The 21,709-nt window shown below is 40.2% G+C and overlaps 1 protein-coding gene across 1 annotated transcript in view; it reads left to right on the top strand.

The window, feature by feature from the left end:
- The window catches only part of MED12L (mediator complex subunit 12L), a 324,753-nt gene that overhangs the window by 282,497 nt on the left and 20,547 nt on the right, over window positions 1-21,709 (top strand). The window contains exons 38-41 of the mRNA XM_075068471.1: window positions 18-229; window positions 14,311-14,400; window positions 15,080-15,300; window positions 20,542-20,698. Coding sequence (XP_074924572.1) covers window positions 18-229; window positions 14,311-14,400; window positions 15,080-15,300; window positions 20,542-20,698 — 680 coding nt within the window. The remainder of the gene's footprint in view (window positions 1-17; window positions 230-14,310; window positions 14,401-15,079; window positions 15,301-20,541; window positions 20,699-21,709) is intronic.

Below are 21,709 nucleotides of genomic sequence, written 5' to 3'. Positions count from 1 at the left end.
TATTTTATGTTTTTTAGGTTCCAGATTGGATCCTACAGGCTCTTTTGTTCCAACGAACACAAAACAAGCCTTGTCTAACATGCTACAGAGGCGTTCTGGCACCATGATGCAACCACCCTCCATACATGCAATTACATCTCAGCAGCAGCTGCTCCAGATGAAACTCCTTCAGCAGCAGCAGCAACAGAGGCTACTCAGGCAGCAAGCCCAAACAAGACCTTTCCAACAGGTTTGTTCAAACCCCAAAATATGGAGAGGAAGGCCTTTCTTTCAGCTTGTATTATAGTTAATTGCATGGAGCCTGTGAGCCATCTGAGGTTATTTTGATCCCAGTTTACTGCCATAGAGCAGGTCCATGTACTCTAAGTCCTGTTCCACCAGGGCCATTTATTCTTTAACTTTATTTGCCAAACCAACCTCTTTGTCCGTGTGTCCTTTTTTATTTTACTTCAAATCTCATGAAATCATTGGCTGGTCCTCTACTGCTTAATGTCCTTTAACTTCCCTGTGCTAATCTGTTTAATGAGACATTTATAAAGACAGCATGTGTAGAACTGAATAAGTTTTGTAAAACACTACAGAAATGAAAGTATCATCAGAGATTGCAAATCCCTATGGCCCTATTCTGATCTCAGTTATGTGTCACTTATCTTATAAAACTGAGTGTTGCGTAAAACTTCCACAGGTGATAAAGAGGATCTCATGGACACTATGCCTGCACTGCAATTAAAATTCCACCACTGGCCCATGCCAGCTGACTCTGGCTAAGGGTCTGTTTCATTGTGGTGTAAACATTCAGGCTTGGGCTAGAGCCTGAGCTCTAGGACCCTCTCACATGTTAGTCATTTTGTTGTGCAAATGTGGTAATTTGCAGTTCAGCTTCTAACATCGTTTATGCCTTTTCTATAACCCTGAGACTGAATTTGAAATAGAAGGCTCCTATGAATCTTCATACTGGTATTGTCAATATTACAGTGTACTTTAGGAGAATACAACAGACTTCTTATTGTTCTTGGAGCTACATATAATTTTTAAAAAGCATATAACCTTAAGCTGTTTATAAATTCCCTCAAGGTGAGAATCTGAAAAAACTTTTCACATTCATGCTGCATGATCCAATATACTGCCAGACTGGGTAAACCAAATTTGCTCTATTTCTGCTGTTTAATGACAATGTTAATTACATTTAATAATTCCAGAATCTCCTGGGGGAGCCATTCTCTCACACACATGGGGGAGAGGTGTTTTTCTCTCTTCCTTTCTCCTCCTTCCCCTTCCCAAAACAACACACTGTAAAAATTTCTGGTGTTTCACTTACTAACATGTTTCATAGAGAGCAATGAACAAATGTTATACACAAAACCACACTTATATTCTATGTAAGTATGTGGGAGGTGCACAACTTCAACCTAGTTTCCTGGAGATTGCTGCAGGTACCTCCTAAAGCTGATGGCTTAATCTAGGGTTTCTCAAACAGGGGTCGCCGCTTGTGTAGGGAAAGCCCCTGGTGGGCCGGGCCAGTGTGTTTACCTGCCCCGTGTGCAGGTCCGGCTGATCGCAACTCCCACTGGCCGTGGATTGCTGCTCCAGGCCAGTGGGGGCTGCTGGAAACAGTGGCCAGTAAGTCCCTCGGCCTGCACCACTTCCAGCAGCCCCATTGGCCCGGAGTGGTGATTTGGGGCCAGTGAGAGCCGCAATTGGCTGGACCTGCGGACAGGGCAGGTAAACATACCGGCCTGGCCCACCAAGGGCTTTCCCTACACAAGTGGCGACCCTTGTTTGAGAAACCTTGGCTTAATCAGACCTGAAGAACAATATTTAAAAATAAAATTGGCTTCCAGATCCCTGTTACGAAAAATTCATATATAAAACTTGCGTGATTTGTTGGCCTGCTCTTTCACATTGAGCCCTTACTGCTGATTGTGTTTTAAAATCTTTGAAAATCTGCTTCTTGGACATTCTTGGAACAAAAACTTCCATCTTTCCTGTAAGTAAATCCTTGGCACCAACAAATATACAGTTGAGTCTCAAGCCATGCTTTTTTTATTGACTCCTAGGGAGTAGTACTTTTTTCTAGGAAATATGTTCTTGCCAATCTGCCTTTGTAAAATGGTACGTTTGTCATTCGTGCAAGGCACTGGAGATGTGTTCGTCATTGGCCCAAAATAATAGATGAACAGTAGCTCCTGATGTACAATATACACAATACGTATATAAATAAAAAGCAAATAAAATAAGCCAACTCAACACTGAAGTCCTAAGAAAGTTGACGGGTAAATTCTATTTTTTTTCCAGCATAAATTGCAATTTCATCACCAATTTATTGATGGTGGTAATATATAGGATCCATTTGTGAGGAAAATTTGCTGAAGAATTTTGTTTCACTAAGAATAAGGGCTTCTCTCATCTGATTATTCATATGTTGCGTGTGGGGAGGACAGACTCCACTTAAATGTGGTAGATTCCTTGCAAAACTAGGTCAGCAAGTTGTATTTAATTGTTTCAGCAAACTAAACATCAAATCTCCATTTCTCAGGAATGTGTTACACTTTTCTCTATCAGTGAATGTAACGCTTATGAAAAGTGCTGACTGGACAGACCTGCAGACACCTGTCTTCTGTTTATCCATAGAGCAGGTGGAACCCTGTTAGCAGAGCTGCAAGCTCCCCCTCTTCCACCAATAGGTCACCATATTATATAACCTGCCAATCTGACTTATCTATCTAGGCTCAGTGTTTATATATAAGATATTGGTAGACAATTACTGCCCACTGTGTGAACCAAATATAGAAGGACCAGCATTTCACAGAGCTTCATTTTGTTGAATTTTATAAACAGTGTACGCTGTCAAACATAAACTACTTGTCTGCACTTTTAAGGCCCTTTTGGCCTATCCCCATGCTATATATCATCTCATATGCTATCATGATGTCGACTTGTGCTTCCACTCTGCCGAAGATGCCTATCTTGATTGCCCATTTGTCAAATTTTCCAGCAAGTACCCACCTGCTTTGTCCTATGCTACATGAAAGGAGCTCTCTGTAAATATCCATAAAACTATTTCATTGTCCTCCTTCAAATCCCTTCTTAAACCTCTCCTCTGCTGTGATGCCTACAAAAACATCAACAATGATTAGAAAGCTGGTATGCTGAGACAGCTGCTTAGCACACTGTTCATAATCATCTCGTTACCTTGTGCTTTCCCCATATGTCTGTTGTCTCTTCATTAGACTGAAAACTCTGTACAGCAGGGACTGTCTTTTTGTTATGTGCTTACAGGGTGACTAGCACTGTGGGGTCAGTATCGCTCTTTTAGAGCCCTGAAGTGCTACTGCAACACAAATAGTAAATAATGATGATTCATAGCACTATTGGCAAGCGCCACCTTGGTGTTTGACAGCCAAAGAGAGAGAAACTCCATTCGTTCACTTCCCATGCACTCCTCTGTACTCAGATGGAAAGAGAAGAAATTTCTGCACTGTTGTGGTTTCTTCCTTGAGGATTTTTATCCTCATGTCTGTTTTCCCTCAGAATGAGGCAAGTTACTAGCATTTAGAACTCAGTTAGTTCATACCGTACAGATGCTGTTGACTTTGTTGACACAAATACCCATAACCAAATACTACTGGGGCAAAGTGCTAGTATTCCGTAGGGCCTGGAAATTCCCTTCCTCCTGTTCGGCATTGAAGGGGGGTTGACTGCAGGAAATTGTATGAGTCTCAAGATCCAAACAGATATTAGGACACCCACAAGATATTGGGGGTTTTGTGTGGGCTTAGACATGGGAAACTTGCCATATTATAAAATTGTATTGTGTTTGACACAATGCTGATTGTGAGTTAGTGATCAGTGTAGAACAAATGAACTCAGATAATACTGTGAGGGGTGGCAGTACAAAACCCATAAATAAGATTGAAACTGTGACGGCCAACCTGATTAAACCCCAATAGACTTGTACTGTAGACAAATCCAAGGAGGACTTGGGAGAATTTGCAGCTGTGTAGGAGATACTGCTATTCTGAACAGCAGGAACTCCTGGGCAACTTTCCACTTGAAATCCACCTATATCCTAGGGAAGCTACAGAGAGCAGGTGTTCCTTGGTTTCTTCCCACTCCTAGTCCTAATCCCACAGACACTATGGTCTGTCGCTAAATTTGGGGGGCTCATCAGGGCAACAGGTGAAAATATAACTATGAACAGCAGAGAACAGTATGGGGGTTTCAGATATTTTATTATTGTTATTTATTACTGTAGCACGTAGAGACCAGGTCTCCATTGTGCTAGGCACAGTGCAAATATATAACAGTGCCTACCCCCAAGACCTTTTACTGAATACTATTTTCTTTTTATCAAAGAATTAAGAAGTTAACAAAGATTTAGAAGAACATGTCAGTCAACAAAATATAAAAAGGAAAAAAAAACTTCAATTGTTTTGCTTAGTTTTAGGTGCAGTTTTAAAGATAATACAAATTACAAACGTGATAAGACTACAAAAAAATTCCCACTAATAAGAAATAAGATCTCAAATTATGTTAAAATTAGGTGTAATGATCAACCATATATTGTGACCCAACATTTCCTATTTCATAGAAAGTAACCCAGCTACAAGATTTCCAATATTAAGCAACATTATTAAGGGCCCAACTCAGTACTACTTACTTAAAGGTCCTATTAACTTCATATTCAGATGATAGAGTATAGAGATTTCAGCAAATCTCTGCATGAATAAGTAGTGTTACATATATTGTGCTTAAATGAATAAAATCTGAGTTGTAATGCAGAAGCCTAAACTAAACTCCTAATTGTTTTATCCTCTCGTTTAAGAAAACCCCTAACCGTTATAGTTATTCTGACAAAAAAAAACCTGTGTAGGATGCAGCTTATACCAGCTAAAGAGTAATAAATTTAATTTAATTTGGTAATGAATCAGTTTAAGATATCAATATACACCAGATTTATATCAATTTAAGTGTAGCCAGATAGGTGTTTTGCATTGGATTCACTAAATTAGTTTTTAAACCTTTTTGTTAAACCTGTGCAGTTTTATGAATAGACAAGGCTTTCACAACATGCAAGAGGGCTTGATACAAACGTTTGGGCTGGCCAGTGCCAAGGTTGTGTATATAATGCCAGGCTCAGAAGGCACTCTTTGTGGTTTAATCTGTTTCGTGGGACTTTTATCTGTGATTAAATGGCCTACTGACAGCATCTGTAGCTGTCTACTCTAAACCTATTACCAAAATATTCCCCTCATTGCTAACACCATGTGACCTGCTTCTGTAGTGGTAGTGTAGAGATGGCTCCTCTATCTGCTCGCATTTTTATCACCACATAGTTTAGATCTGCTCTGATTCTTACCTACACTAAGGTTTAATGCACTGGTGGAGTTGCACAGGTATTAGCAACTATGGGGAAAATTTTGGCAAAATAATTTGAGTGTAGATAAGTGCTTTAAAAGTATAAATGGCTTTCACAGGCTTCCAAAGCACACACTGTAGTGCAACTAGTAATTCTTGTGAATGCTTTGCAGCCTTTTCCTCCATAGTTCAAATACAGTAGTGGGTCTGAAAAATTTGCCAGTTTTACTTAAGTGAAAAAGACATGGTCACCTCACCATTTGCAATATTTATTTATTTTTATTTCCCTGGGCTTAGTATAGGAAATACTTTGAAAACTGGAAGGGGGGAAAGAAAAGACCAAAAAATAAAAAATGTTAGCAGTTGCAAATCTTATCTTTATTTAAGGGATTCGGTAAGTTTTGGGCACCATCATCATGAGCTATATTTTTTTAAGATGTGGTGAAGCAAAGAGAGTTTCTTTAATATTTCTATTTCTGTATGTTGCTGCCATCTGGAAAATTGGAGATGTTACTCATTGACATAGGTACCATGGTGTATTTCACAAAACATCCATAGTATGCGATTCTATAGGACCCCCTATATTCTTGTATATAAATCCAGAAGGAACCAACACGTTTGAGCTGGTAGGACTGTACATGCCATTCCATTAAAAGCTTTTAGCTATAAAGTAAATACCAGTCTCTATTAAAAACTATTTGCTCCACTGATTTCAAATATTACATATGGAATAAAAGGCTATTATGAATTACAAAGAATCCTATAATAGTTTATAGACTATTTAGAATTCCCGTACAGAAATCTCATAACACTGCTATGCTTTATTAGCACCATAAAACACCTGTAAGCAATTTTTAGTATTCCTGAAGGACAATTTTCTGACAGAAAATACAAACAGGCAGTATAAAGATTTTTATTTAGTTAGGGAAAAATAGTATGTGATTTATTTTTTTTTCTATTAATTTTTTTTTGAGTACAATAAAGAATGAAAGATTTAATATGTAACAGGTGCATTAGACATTTGGAAGTCACTTTTTTGTGTTATTTTGGTGAATGAATTTACTAAGTTGTAATAAGGTGATTGCTATGATTTAAATTGCAGAGTAAAATTAGATATTTTTATTACAATAAAATAGTATGTTTCTTGGCTGTTTGTTTTCTGCAATGTATAACCTAGATCATTTTAAAATAAGATACATTAAGACATAAATGAGTCACATTTTGACCAAAGTAATGTTAGTATAATGCCAAAGTAATACCATTGACTGCAATACAGCTGCTTTGCACTTATATGAATATAGTTGTATCAGAGTTGTACCCTAGAGTAACAGCAGAATCTGGCACCATTATTTATTAAAGACAAACAATTGCTGATGGAAAGAACATATATTTTCCTATTTGTGATTAAGAATTTATACATTCGCTTTCATGTGGAAAATGTTTGTGGTGTTAACACTAGACTTTCAGTTGATTTTAATGGTAAGTGTAAAGATTCAGTTAGGGAAACCATGAATTACAAATGCTTGGAGTAGGTGTCCAGCCTGTGTTGCACAATGAAAATCTAAGTGCAGTTAGGTATGTTGTGTTAAGGGGATCAGAAGATAACCTGCCAGTCAGCCAGTTTTTAGATGAATAAATATAGCCCTTGTGTGTCTTAATCTAGCTATGGGACTAGGAAGTTGTGGTTGAGATCTAAATTCCCTGTAGATTTATCTGCTACAAAACAAACTCTTTGTGATGCCCTGATATCAGTATTCTGACAGTCTGTAAGATCACCTCAACCGTATTTTTCTGTTCCCAGGAGATGTGATATTTCTGTGTCAACTATGACTAGAAATGAATCACTTGCTGATGACTTAGGACTTGTCTACATTACCAGCTGGATCAGTGGGCAGCGATCGATCCACCGGCGGTTGATTTGTCGCGTCTAGTGTAGACGCGATAAATGGACTGCTGAGTGCTCTCCCATTGACTCCGGTACTCCACCAGGGCGAGAGGCACAGGCGGAGTCAATGGGAGAGCCTACCATAGTGAAGACACCGCAGTAAGTAGATCTAAGTACGTCGACTTCAGCTACGTTATTCATGTAGCTGAAGTTGCGTAACTTAAATCGATACACTCCTCCCCTCCCAGCGTAGCTCAGACCTTAGTGGTTATGTTCCTCCTAGTCATAGGACATCAAATTTGTTTTTATTTGATCTGCATGATAATGCAAAACATATCGCAGAAAGCAGTCCACAGGCTCTTCTTAAAATGGCAAAAGGATTTAAAATAAAAGAGTGTAAACATATCTGATACTAATCCTTCTACAGATAATACATTTGGTAAGTGGATTGTGTTACTGCTCATGGTGGATGTATAGTAAAGTGATAATTATTTTAAGACAATTATGAAAGAATGTCACTAGTCTTTTCTAATCTATGCAATAGCCATGTTATAAAATATCATATAAATTGAAGTCATTTATGTATAATAGTGTTTGGGTTAAGGGAACAACTTTGCTAATGAACCAAAGCTAATATTTGTTCTCTGTGTTGTTTGCCATTTTCTCGCCTGTTCTTTTCCTTCAGGATGTCTGTAACACTGCTGTAGCTCTTCAAGAAGGCTTTGACAACATAATGGTAACCATACTGCTGTCTTCAACTTTTTTTTTTCCTTTGCACAAACATGGGTTTCTTTCAATGCACAAGCTGCACAATTTGCTGTAGATGAGGATGATATGCTTTGAGCTCCCCTGTTGCTCAGATAGAGTATGTGCATGTATGTAACTAGGGTGACCAGACTGCAAGAGTAAAAATATTGGAACACATGGTGGGGAGTGGGGGCAGCCACATGCTCATAGCCCCCACCAGAACCATGGGGCGGGAGGTGCACAGCCCTAGGAAGCTGCCATGGGAGGAGCATGGCCTGGCTCCAGCCCGCCCTGCAAGCTGCAGGGACACATGGTCCCAGCTCCAGCCACAAACCGCAGGTTGGGGATGCATAGCCCCAGTTCCAGCCTATGCCACAGGTTGGTGGGCACGTGGCCCTGGCTCCAGCCGCCGCCGAATGCTGCGGGTTGGAGGTGCATGGCTCCGGCTCCAACCCCCATGGAAACTGCGTGTCAGGGACGCACAAGCCTGGCACCGACCGCATGCTATGGGTCTGTGGCACACAGCCCAGACTCCAGCCCCTGCTGCAACAGGAGGAGTCTCAGGGCTGGAGTGAGGGGGGGTTTGGGGTACTGACTCTGGGAGGGAGTTTAAGTGCAAGAGGGGGCTCAGGGCTGGGGCAGTGAGTTGGAGTGCAGGGGGCGGTATGTGTGAATTCTGTGTGGTGCTTACCTCAGGTGGCTCCCTGGAAGTGGCAACATTTCCCTCTGGGTCCTAGGCAGAGGCACAGCTAGGTTGCCCTGCATACTGCCTCATGGGCAGCTGCCACCTCCACAGCTCCCATTGGCCATGGTTCCCAGCCAATGGGAGCTGCAGGGGCAGCACGCGTCGTCCCCCTGGCTGTCCCTGCACTTAGGACCCAGAGGTAGATATCGCCACTTCTGGGGAGCTGTGCATAGCCAGCCAGGTAGGGAGCCTGCCAACCCTGCATCAACTGGAGGCCTGGCAACCCTACAATATTGGGACAAATGGCATCCTGATCATACATCGGTCGGAACATGGGATAGAGAGATCAATATTGGGACAATTCTGATTTTATCGGGACATCTGGTCACCCTATGTGTAGATTACATATACACATGCACACATGGAGTGTTCCTTTATGACAAATGTTTCCAATAACTTTATCATTATTTTCCTATTTTAAATATTTCATATTTTTTGTTCTAAAAGATTAAAAGAGAGATGTTTCTGATGCCACATGCATCCAAGCATGACCCATATCTTCATATACTGCCCATATCTTCATGCTGATTGCTGGTTTTGTTCCAGTTTTTACCTTCCAACTCCTCCCTGCTTTGAGCTCCTCTTATGCTAGTTTTAATTATTTAATAAAATGAGACTTATGGGATTTTGCAACCGTGTTCCCAGTACTGCTCCATGGACTGACTGACAGAGGAGTTGTAAAACTAGTGTGGGCAATATGCTTTTCAGCACCCTATTTCATGCCATCAGAAATTCCAGAGAAGCACTTAATTCCATTCCATAAGTGGATAGTAGTTCTGCCATTTCATCAATGGAAGCAGAGTTCTCCCTTGTCCCTCTGTACTTGGAGCCCCCCAAAATGCTTGTGATCTCGGATCTCATTCATGGACTGTGCAGTGCACTGCTGTCATATTACTGAGCCACCTCGGAAAGCAAGGTTTATAATAAATATATTTTAGATTTTGCATCAAGTAAAAAAATTAGTATGGCATGTTGACATAGGAGTGCTAAATACTGAAACATAATCCCTTATCCCTGTTTCAGAAGTTAGAAAATAAATGATGTTTCATGATAAATATGCTACACACTATATTTAACATTTTTGTATTAGTACTGAGTTTTTATCAGAAATTGGAGAAAATCATATAGATTTTCTAGCTAACCTTTTACGAAAGGATATTTTTGTCTCTGGGGTGTCTATTATCCAAGGGGCAGGCTTCAATAGGGCATAGCTCCCATTTAGGCACCAAGATAAATGGCCAAGTTTTCAAAAAAAAATCTCAGCATGTTAGGTGGTCTGTTAAAGCTGAGGCCTTTTAAAAATCTGCCTACAAGTGTCACGGGGGGACCTTTTGAGTGCTGAGCACCTTTGATAATCTAAAATTTGGAAAATCTGACCTAAATGGTTTGTGAATTGACATGTTGTCAGCAGACAAGGGGTAAAATCCTTACCCTGTTGAAGTCAATAAGAATGGTGCTATTGATTTCAATGGGGCCAGGAATATTTTTTTTAAATTAATAAAAATTAAAAAATTAATCTATTGCTGTGGCTTGGTGAGATTCACATTCTAAAAGCTGTGTTGATGGCTTGTAAGGCATTTTTGATTGGGAAAGTTGAATGTCAAAGTTGGTTGCATGCCTTACTTCCTGTCCTAGGGAGCACCGTCTATGCTGGTAAAGCATTAATTGACAGAAAGACAAACTAAATCAATCATTGTAAAAATATCTGCTGGATGCTGTGATTTTAATATTTTATATATTTGCAATACATATTTTTATGTACTAGAGACTTGGCAGCAAAGGGATATAGTTTGTCATCTATGCAGTTATTAAAACAAGCTTAGATTTATTGTGGGCGTACAGTAGAGTCTTTCATTTTGTACAAATGTATCAAACGATGATATTTACAGTCTAAATAAGTGTTAGTGTTTTGCTTGCTGTTTCCAAATACGGATGTTGTTGCCAACCTGGCTGAGGTAGCTCAGGCTGCTTAAATTGTCTGTCATTTCTATTGCCTTACTATAAAAGATAACTTATGACCACACAACTTACCAGACAGTGTATTCAGTTCAGTTCCAGTGAGGTTTGCTGCATTTTATTTTATACGTGATCAGATCATAAGATAATGTTACTACTGTAAGCTTGCATCCGCTCTCAGAAATGCTCATTTTTGTTACATGCATGCACGGTTCCATTTCTCACCAATTAACTTGCATGCTAGTTTACTCCTGACTAAAAGATGCCTGTTCTGATAAGCCTTTTAGAATTTATCAAAAACAATCACAGAATTCTTGCTCACAGCATTGGAATTTTCTCTGTGGTTGCCTGCTGCTCTGGATAAAGTTGATTTGTATCCTGCTTAGCTAATAGCTTTTTGGTTTAAAGTTCAATTTTGCCTAGACCAATAGCTCTTGTCTGACCTAATGCTTTATTGCTCAAGTAGTACCTCTTAGTCTTTTGTCATAAATAAAAATATGCTCTGCTTTGTAACTCATAAAACTTAGCCTGCTGGGCTTCAGATTGTACCTTTTAACTGTTGAGAAAAGCCTGCATATGAATTTTGTGAACAAGAGTAATTAAATTTGGGAGGTCCTGCCTACAACTTGGTTCTGTCTGTGAAATCAAGCGTCTAGTCAGCATTTTTTTCATGAATTAGGGCTCAGTCCAACTCCCACTGAAGTTCATGGAAGTGTTTCCAGTGATTTCAGTGGGAGTTGAATGGGGCCATTATTAAATGAGGACTTGTATCAGTGGACAAAATTCCATTCTCCATTGACTTCATTGCCAGTTGGACATATTTATCAGTAGAAGAACCAGAAGCAATGATGTCAAAGGGCTGACACATTCCACTGAACCTCTAGAAAAGAATGTGGGCATCTGGATTCAGGCCTTGAGACCTTTCTGCTGGTCTTTTACCAGTTACAGTACAACCAACCCCAGGTTTTCAGGAGGTTGGGCTTTGTCTGGGTTTTCAAGAGGCTTTGTCTGGGTTTTCAGGAGGTTGGGAGTTTGTCCAGCCAAACTCAGTTACCTCTTTTCAGGGTGATGTCTCTGTGACGGTGTTCCCTGAACTGTGGGACTGCTGAGCCCTCTGTACCACCAACCTGGGGTACTGCTCTCACGTTGTGATACTATTGTTAAGCCACAAACCTCTGGCAGGAGCTGCACTTACACAGACATCCACAGGCAACTGAGTTACATGAACGCTTTGCCAGTCACTTGCGAACCAGCAACAGAGAGCCCCCAGCCAATTCCCATGCCACTCCCCAGCCTGGTCTCCCAGAACTGTACCGTCTTTCCCTGGTCAGAAGCCTGACCAGCATAAGTTCATTACCCAGTCTGCACCTTCCTTGGTGTGGAGAGGACACACAGTAGCGTTTGTAAACTGAGCTGAGATTTCCCAAGCACTTCAACCAAAACACACTGTTTTAGCTAAAATTAAAACAGATTTATTAAGTGATTACAAGAAACAAGCATAGAGATCAAAGTTGATTACTTAAGAAACAAAAATACGTTTGCAGTCTCAGTTCTACAAACTAGACAGGATTTGAATCAAACAATGCCTCACTCTGGGAGCTGGGGTAAAACCACCCTTTCCAGTTCAAAGTCTGTCTTCCAGACGTTTCTTCCAGGTGTTGAGTTGGAGGAGGGGAGAGAGAGGTCAAGTGATGATGTCACTTTTCTTTTATAGTTTATTCCAGCTTGCTAGAAAGATCCATGCTTGTGACGTGGGGGTCCTCCCCCTTTGGTCAAGCAGTGTTTATATGCTCTCTCTGAGAAGTCTTCTGGGATGGCTGTTGGGAGAATGAATTCCTTTTAATCAGACATCAGCACATCTGGCTACTCCATTGCCGAGTCTGAAAGGCTGGTTGTGAGTGTTCCCAATCTCACAACGTATTTCAGTAACACACACATAGCAAAACTTCCTAACTTTACATATAATGACAGCACAGAAAATCCAACAGGATATTAATGTGCAGCAGATCAACACTTCTAAAATGATACCTTACAACGCATACTTTGTACTAAACATATCATAATTATATGTCAGTGGTGAATATGGGGGCACCAGGGAGCAGCTTTGAGGTATAGAGTGTCACAGTCTCTCTGTGGGGAGTCCACTCAGACCGCACTGATCTCTTTATGCCCCAAGTCTATTTTCTTAACGATTTTGTGGCAGTGTCCAAATAATAGTTAAACTTAGGCCTGTTTGTTTGTTTGTATATATTTACTACCAAATTTCAATAGTTTGTGTAGCTTCCAACAATGTGACTATTAACAGGATATGAGTGAGTGATAAAGAGAAATTTCTGTTGCTCTTGAGGCGGTATCTGCAAGTGGCATTACTCTTTGTCTCACTTATGGCACTCATGGCAACATTGTTATTGGCAGTGCATTATTATCCAGGTGACTTTGAATGACAGTGCTGGTGTTTTGCTTGTATGTGGTGATAACACATCTGATGGTTCGAAAATGGCACTTAGGCTCCATAATCACTTAGGGGTTGCAATGCTGAGCACAGCAACACCTAAATACTCTAAAAATCTGGGCTGTGGTGACTAGGACAATTGTCCAATTAATTTGTTTGAGTCTTCAGAACCTCAGAAAAAATGTTTCATTATACTTCTCTGTTTTTCACTTGCAAATTGGTGACCTGCATGATCTTGAATTTGTGCCCAACATTAATATTTTCTTCATCATTCTTCCCTTCAGAACCAGTATACGAGTGGCAATTTAAATCTTTTAGTGTTTTGTTATTTGTCAGGGACATCCCCACTAACATGTTCACTTTTGAAAATTAAATTGTAATGAACTCTGCTATTGCACCACTGACCTCACTTGCTTGGGTGCATTTAGTTTGTATGGAGTCTAACTGGCTGTGTCACAATTCATATACTTACATATAGCAGACAATTTAAAATCATCAAATGGGAGTCTTGATGAGCAAAAGTGCTGCATGTGTTTTCAGGCTAAACTGGAAATGGTTGCATTGCTGTCTGCCCATTCAATAAGTATTTATATTTCACCATAATATCTGAGCACCTTAAGATAATCATAGTCCTTTATTTTCATTGTTTGCGCTTTCTGTTATGGGGGGTAGTTCTTACAATAATTGATCATAATGGCTTCAGAAAGTAATTTTTTGCACATTAAAGCAAGTGATTTTCAGTGTATTGATGCATCTCCTGCATAATTCAGTGCACTGCCCTCAAGAATTTATTACTTTTTTAAAACAGAAGGACCAGTTGTGTTCTAGACCTTATTTTTAAGTTATAGCTTCCCTACTGACTTGATGATTGTTGTTGTTTTTTTTCACTGCATTGCTGTGCTTACAGTAGTGTTTCTGAGCTGAACAAAAGAACCTTTCTTACCACCACCTCCTCCCCCAGACAGATGTAGATGCCCATATTGCTCAGTGGTCAGTTCAGTGTCAGAAAACAGAATTTTCTTGAAGGAAAAAGGTTAGAAACTGGTTAATTCTGTTCATAAAATAAGTGTAAGACTTAACTGCATGAGATATTTGAGTCAATGGACAGAAACAGAGACTTTTATTTAGAATAAGTAGATTTTATTTGATGTGTACTTTGTCTTTCAGGGCCAGCCAATAGATCAGGCCGCTATTTTCACTCAGCAAGTACGTCCTTCTTCCCAGCTTCCACAGTACCCAGGGTTACAGCAGGCACAGGTACTGAGCTACTCCTATGGAACTTTTGTTACAGGCCGTAAGGTATACTCATGAAATTCACCTCAGTGCAGAGAGTCCAAGCAGTGCCCTACATCCCATTTAAGACCTGCATTAAAGGCTTAATTGGGACTTAAGTAGTGAGTCTTCGAATTTCACCCTGAATGAAAAGTTATTGACAGTTCTCTAGTTCCTGCATAGTTTAGTCAAACAGATCTTTTTGGCAGGCTTCTAATCTTTTCCCAATGATCTGCCTGTAAAGTCCGTGTGTACTGCAGTATTGGGTCTGAAATCCAGCCTGGTTAGAGTGAGGTTGGGATCACTGACTTTGCTACCCTCATTGTGTCCTCATGATGCTATTGATACCAAAAAGAAGTAGTGGTACTGAAGACCCCAGGCACCACTCCTGATTAAGCACTGAATAACTAGGCAAGATGTAAACTAAAAACGCAAATGAATGTGTTCACACTGCAGCTGAGTTACCCTATTAGAAAAAGAGAAAAACACTATTAAAATATAAGGGTAATTGCTGTTTGGTATAATTACACAGCAGAATGTTTTACTGAGGGCTCCATTGTCCAGATTTTGTTTTTTAATAAAGGTTACTTTTTTTTCTTTAATGGTGTAAGGAGATGAATACGTGGCCTTTGTTAAATTGTACCATGGGCTGTTTTCCATGCAGACTGTGCCTCATGGATACACAATGTACAGTACTCAGATGTCTTTGCAACAACAGCAGGCTGGTGGTGTAGTGCTTTCACCCAGCTACAACCCCAGAACGTATCCAGCAACTCATTCCAATCCAGCTCTAATGGAAAGACTAAGACAGATGCAACAACAGCCAAGTGGGTACATTCAACAGCAGGCTGCTGCTTATATGCAGCCTTTAACAGGCACTCAGCGGTAAGGCTTTACATGTTCTTCTGGTTTATTATATCTCAGGGACTTTGCAGTCTTGATATATAGCTCTAATACTTGATTTAAAATGATGTCCATTAATCAGAGTGAGGTTAATGGCGAGTCTTGCAGCTCTTATGTTTGTTCTCCCTCCCACTTCCTGCCCACTGTTTGTTACAGTCACTTATTGCTGCTTGTTTGCAATTACAGTAGAACCTCAGAGTTATGAACACCTTGGGAATGGAGGTTGTCCATAACTCTGAACAAGACGTTACTGACTTCGGCCCCTGGGGTGGAGGGGTTGGGGCTGCAGCCGCAGGGTGTGGGAGGGGATGGACAGAGCTCTAGGCAGGGGTAGATCAGGGCTTCTGACCCTTGGGAGCACCAGGGCTCAGGGCTTTAGATCTGGGGGGACCTCTGGGGCTCAGGGCTTCAGTCCTTCAGTTCCATTCCCGGCTTCTGCCCTGGGGGGCACTGTGGCTTGGGGCTTCCCACACTTTTGCTCCAAGTTTCAGCTGGGTGGGGGGTGCCGGGGCTTTAGCTACTGGGGAGTTCTGGGGCTGAAACCAGCGTTCCCCTCGTAGCTAAAGCCCCGAACCCTGTCGCCCCCCACGGGGCTGAAGCTGGGAACGGAGCCACAGAACTGAAGCCCCGGTGCCCCGGAGGTCTGAAGCCTTGACCCCATCCCCTGTCCAGAGCCCTGACCCACCTCACTGTGCAGCTGCAGCCCTAACCCCACCCCGGATAAAACCCTGAGGCTCTTGGCTAGGGCCCTGAGGCAGTAAAGTATTTGCTGTGTGTGTGTGTCTCTGCTGCTGTCTGATTACTTCCAGTTCCAGAGGGTGTCCATTTGGTCAAGAACTCCGTAACTGGTGTTTGTATCTTTTGAGGTTCTACCGTAGATTGTAAATTGTTTGGGCACAGTCTGGGTCATCCTCTGTATTGGTGCAGCATCTGCACAATGGAGCCCTTCTGTATATAAGTGCATTTTGGATCCATAATACACAGAGAACTTGCCAAGATAACACAATACCATAATCTGGTTTTCATGTGTAAATCTTGCAGGATCCATAGGGAAATAAATGCTGGAAAGTCTAGGAAACACAAGATCTGCTCATTCATTGAACTAGCGAAGGGCAATTTTATTTTGCTTATGTTTGAATGCACTAGATCATCACTAGTTTGAAAGTTCAGCTTAGATGTAGTGGCATTTATGTTCTGCCTAGGAGAGAGTGTCAGAGGAGTAGCATTAAGGGGAAGAAGGAAAAATCAAGAGGGGGGAATGGAACAGAAAGCAGGCAGAGTGGATGGAAATTAAATCAATGAGAGCTGGGGAAAGAGGGAAATTGTAATGAAAATATAGGCTGAGATTTTCAAAAGTCGCCATGTGTTGGCCTAACTCTGCTCCTATTGAAATCCCATGAGAGTTTTAGCATCAGCTTCAATAAGAGCTGTGTTAGACCAATGCCAAGTGCTTCTGAAAATCCCACTGGCACAGTACATACCAGCCAGTCACTTGTGCCAGCCTAGTTTTTGAGTGCTTTTCTGTCCCTAATATGGAGCACATTTTACTCTTCAACTAGAAATGCACATTTTTATCCAAATGTTCCTTGAAAAAACAGATTAAATTATAGGTGTGAAAGTTTCACAAACTCAAAATTGTTTTGAAAACAAAAAGTTTTCAAGATTTGAAAAATCTCAGACTCTACAAATTTATCTATCCCTAATTGTAATGGGATAGATATAATTCAAAAGCCTGTTTTTAAAAGGACACTTTAAAAGACTTCCCACGCTTTGTTGAAAGCATCTCTGAGGTCACGTTAACTGCAGGGACTTGAGGATAGAATAGTTATTGGCTTTCTTTTGCTGCAGATGTTATGTTTCAAAGTCAGCATGAAGCATGTTGATTGCATTTCTTAGTTATATAAGTCATCACTGGCAAAATGACTAATGTGAACCAAAGTTTTAGAGACTAACACATGTCTAATACCTGATTTTAATCTTGTATAATATGCTGATTTGGGTATTGCAGAGCATTCTCAAACTCTAAGAATGAAGCTTCATGTTTGACCTAGGACTATAAAATATTTCTAAAATATGCTTAATAACTTATGGCCCGATGCAGCTCCCAGTGAAGTCAATGGCAGTTTTCCTGTTAATGAGATAGAATGGGTTAGTGGATAAGGCACTGAACTGGGCATCAGGATTCCTGGATTCTGCCACTAACCTGTTGCGTGACCTTGGGCAAACTGTTTCCCCTTCCTTTCCTCTGTTTCCTCGTGCGCACTTTGGTTTGTATTTTTAGACTGTAATGACTTTGGGGCAGGGACATTATGTGCTTGTACAGATATTGCAATGCCATGCAGTATCTTTGAGAACCACTGTATTAAATTTATGAATGATGTATGTAGGTTTGTGTCCTGCTCCTTGGGAAGGGTTACCATAGCTCTGATAGGAACTAAAACCAGTAGGGGGAGACTACCCTTGGGACTGTAAACAACTTTGGAGGAGCACTAGCTCCTTGGATTTGCATATGCTGGTTCAGGCTGGGTTTGTCACTGACTAAGCAACAAAGAGAAAATGTTGGATATTTAAAGGGTGAGTTTAAACTGACTGAGGGCCTTCTTACTGAGTGAGCAAACAGACAGGATTTTTGAAGGATAGGAAGGAGTTCTGGCCTACCATGCCCCCCATGTGAAAGGAAGGCGAATTCTGGTATGTTTAGTAAGTCTTTGGGAAGTTTTATTATTTTTTTGTATTTTCTCCGTGATGCTTTGCCCTGAGAATAAATATATTCTGCTGGCAAGGAGCTGTGTAGTAGCATATAACTGCTGCATATGCTGGTCATTCTCTGAGACAAGAAAGCAAAGCATGAGCACTGGCCATTAGGCAAACAGGCGTGCTGGGGATATCACACTGTATAGCAGGGAGCTGTACAGCCTTAAACCCTGGTCAGAAGGGAGTGGCCCCTTCCCAAAGACAGATCCTGGCTGGAGGCCTGAGACTTGACTGCGTACTCTGTGGGGGTGGGGTTAGGTGAGGGGAGTACAGGGGCAGTTATCCTGAAAGTGTGACACCTAGCCCGAAGGTGCTCCTGTAATAATAATAATAATAATAATAATAATTAATAAAACTTCAGTGGGACTTGCATAGGTCCACAGGATACAATAAAAAAGGCTTGTTGCTGGTTTACATAAACTTTGCATTCATGAACTTTTCTATTTTTCATTAGGTGAATTGATTGCTTAGAAAAACTAAGTAGCTATCAGTCCTGGCTAAAGACACTATTTTAAATGTATTATAAAAACAAATATATAGGTATTAAAATTTTGTATTTTTAATTTTACCTTAAAACTTAATTTTTATCATGACATGATCTCAGAATCAGTATCCCTTCTGTTTCCAGTGGTGAGAAAGCTAGCCGCATATCAGGTTCCAGCCTCATGCCCATCACCCAGACACTCCAGAGATCTGTCCAGAAGGATGAGCATTCTAAGGACTTGATATATTTCAAATCATGCAAAAAAATATGCAGGAAAAAATGTAACCACCACTTCCCCCAGCTTAATAAAAAATAAAAAGTTGAAGGCCATTTTTTTGCACATCAATGGAACAATAAAAACCATTTTCTAAATCTGTTTCTGCTGGGATTTTCAAAACAGTCTAGGAGAGTTAGTCCCCCAGATTCCATTAAAATTCATTGGGATTTGGCTCTTCAGTTCCCTTTGGCTTCTTTGAAAATCCTAGCCTGATTGGAGTGGTGACACGAGGCCCTGATTAGGATCAGGTCTGTGCTTGATGCTGTAGAAGTTGAACAGTCATTGACTTGAAGTGCTCTCAGTCTGTTCTGCTTCACAGTTCACCTTAAATGTCATCAGCATTGTTAAAAATTATAATCCTGGCCCTTGCATTGTAGAGTAACTGATTTTTATCCTTAGGGCCGAATATCCATTTTTTTCATCTCAGCTGCAGCATCAAGCTTGTGTCCAACTTTTTCTTCTGTTGGGAAGAGATAATTTCCGTCTTCTGATGACTGAATGGTGGGCTGCTAACAGCAAAGCATTTATCATCTTGGGTTTGTTATAAAAATGGCCAAGCCTTGGCCATGTTCCAAAACTAACTATCCTGTTAGGGAAATGAATTGTCTCCCTCAGTGTCCAACCAATGAGATATCTCCTAATTTGGGTGTATTTACAATTTTTACTGTAATGTTAGTGTGTCCTTACCTCACCTGCTTCTCATTACTAAATTACACCACAATTGGAATACACTAACAACAGTTTTATTTAATCAGTTTACAAATAAATAAGCATCAATCTTCATGTCAAAATCCAGCTCATGCACACAATGAGAACATGTCCCACACTGAATTCAATCTCTCATATTCTGGAGTAACACTGATTTATCAGTTAGGCAGCAGGGCATAGGTTGTTATTCCCTTTCACACATGATATTCTTCTTTCTCTATGTGAATTCAGTTCTAAACCATCCGCAAACTAAAACGCCCCTTTTGAGGCCACATTACATATGTCTAAATCCCTTCCAGTTTAGGCACAGCATTATATTATTATAAGGGGGAAATTAAAAAATGTTTAATGTGTTCAAAAATCAGTTTAATCTAGAACTACAGATGAATGTGTATTAATCAGAGTTGTACATTTAATGCATTGTGTTGCTGGAGGGCAGAGTTAAAGTTGTTTGGGTTGTGTATTTCATACTTTAATATGCTTGGATTTCTTTTAAGTTTAAGCTTAACTCTGAATGTCCTGGGTTTATAATACTTGTTTTGGGAATAATTACATCATCCTTGCAATATTTTTATTCCAAAGTACTGATATTGTCAGCCTCAAGTTAATCTTAACATGTTTTTTGTCTAGAACAGGCTGGTGCAGAATGCCTGCTTCTTAGTTCTACAATGAATGTTACATGCAGTGTAGAAGCTAGCTGCTCATTCAAACTCAGAAATGTTGAGTAGCTGGATTTCTTCTCTTTAGTTTAATTAATATACAGATATTGATTTCAACAATATATTACTATCCAGTTCAGTTATTAGATAATAGCACAGTAGATGTTTCCATTGGATACTTTTTTCCTAAATATTCTTGCTTGAAAATACGATCTTCCTGTAAAACTTGCGTTTCAGATATACAAAGAACAAATTTTAATCCAGAGAGGTGAGCACTCACAGTTATTTGATCTTTGTCTGTAAATTAAATAGTTACCCTGAAATAGATTCTTCTCATTCAGACTGACTCATCAGCCTTTGCAACAGAGTTCCTTGGTCGGAGGGGGACTTGATACTGTACCAACCACAGCTCCTCACCCAAACCTTAACTCAGTACAGCTGCCTCAGGAACAGATGAGACAGAGACAACAGCAAATTCGACAACAGCGACTCCTTCAGGTGGGGCACTTGGTTGTGTTAATGAAAAGTGAATGTGGAGCCTTATTATCTGAATCAGGTATTGGCTTTAACCTGGATCTCCCATGTCACAGGTGAGTACCTTAGCTGCCATGCTGTGGAGTCAATCTCTCTCTCTCCGTTCCTCCCCTGCCCCCTAGTCTAGTGAATATTTAGTTATTTATACGAAGTGGAAGAATTCCAGCAGGAGAGATTGAGAGAGACTCATCCCAGAATAGTCAATAGCCTGGTGGTTAGGGCCCTAACCGCTGGGCTATTGGCTATTTTGGGGTCAGTTTCTCTCTTGTTTTGAACAGAAATATCATCCTGGACCTGAGAAACCTTCCCAGTGAATCAGCATTTTTCAGCAAAACACTAATTTGTCAAAAGATTGTGATGAGCCTTTTTTCCTCTCCAGTAACCTCCTCTGTGCCTCAGGATATTGAGCTGTGACAATCGCTATAATCAACATGCATAATTTATAGTTTTAGGTTATTACAGTATTATTTGACTATAAGAATATGTATATGCCAGAATTAAAGTTGGGTGGAAACAGCCCCTGTCTATAATATTTTCTATTCTTCTGATTTGTTGATGTACCCCAATATGGTAGTTAACTCTCAGTTTGGCAGTTAAAAACCAAAACACCACACTGGAGTTGACATAGAGGTAAAAGCAACACACATTAAAAATACTTTGTGTTTTTGGTGACAATATAATTATTTTCATGCTTTAACTCTAATGCTAATAACTAATTTTTTAAAATATTATGGATAAACTTATGTGGGTATACAGTTAACAGCTGACTATACCATACAGAGAGCCTTTTAAATCTGTTTCTGCAATATGTCTCTTCGATAGATATTATGAACACTGTATTGTAAATATTTATTGTTCATCATCCATAGTGTAGCCGGCACTGTGCAAATGGAGAGAACGGTAGGGTTCAGCTCCTAAATGTTATAGTGAGGAACATGCCTTCCTCAACCAACACTAAAAGCATACAAAAATCTT

This window comes from Chelonoidis abingdonii, chromosome 8, assembly GCF_003597395.2.
Source record: "Chelonoidis abingdonii isolate Lonesome George chromosome 8, CheloAbing_2.0, whole genome shotgun sequence".
Lineage (NCBI taxonomy): Eukaryota > Metazoa > Chordata > Testudines > Testudinidae > Chelonoidis > Chelonoidis abingdonii.
This window is presented reverse-complemented; position numbering and strand designations above follow the sequence as displayed.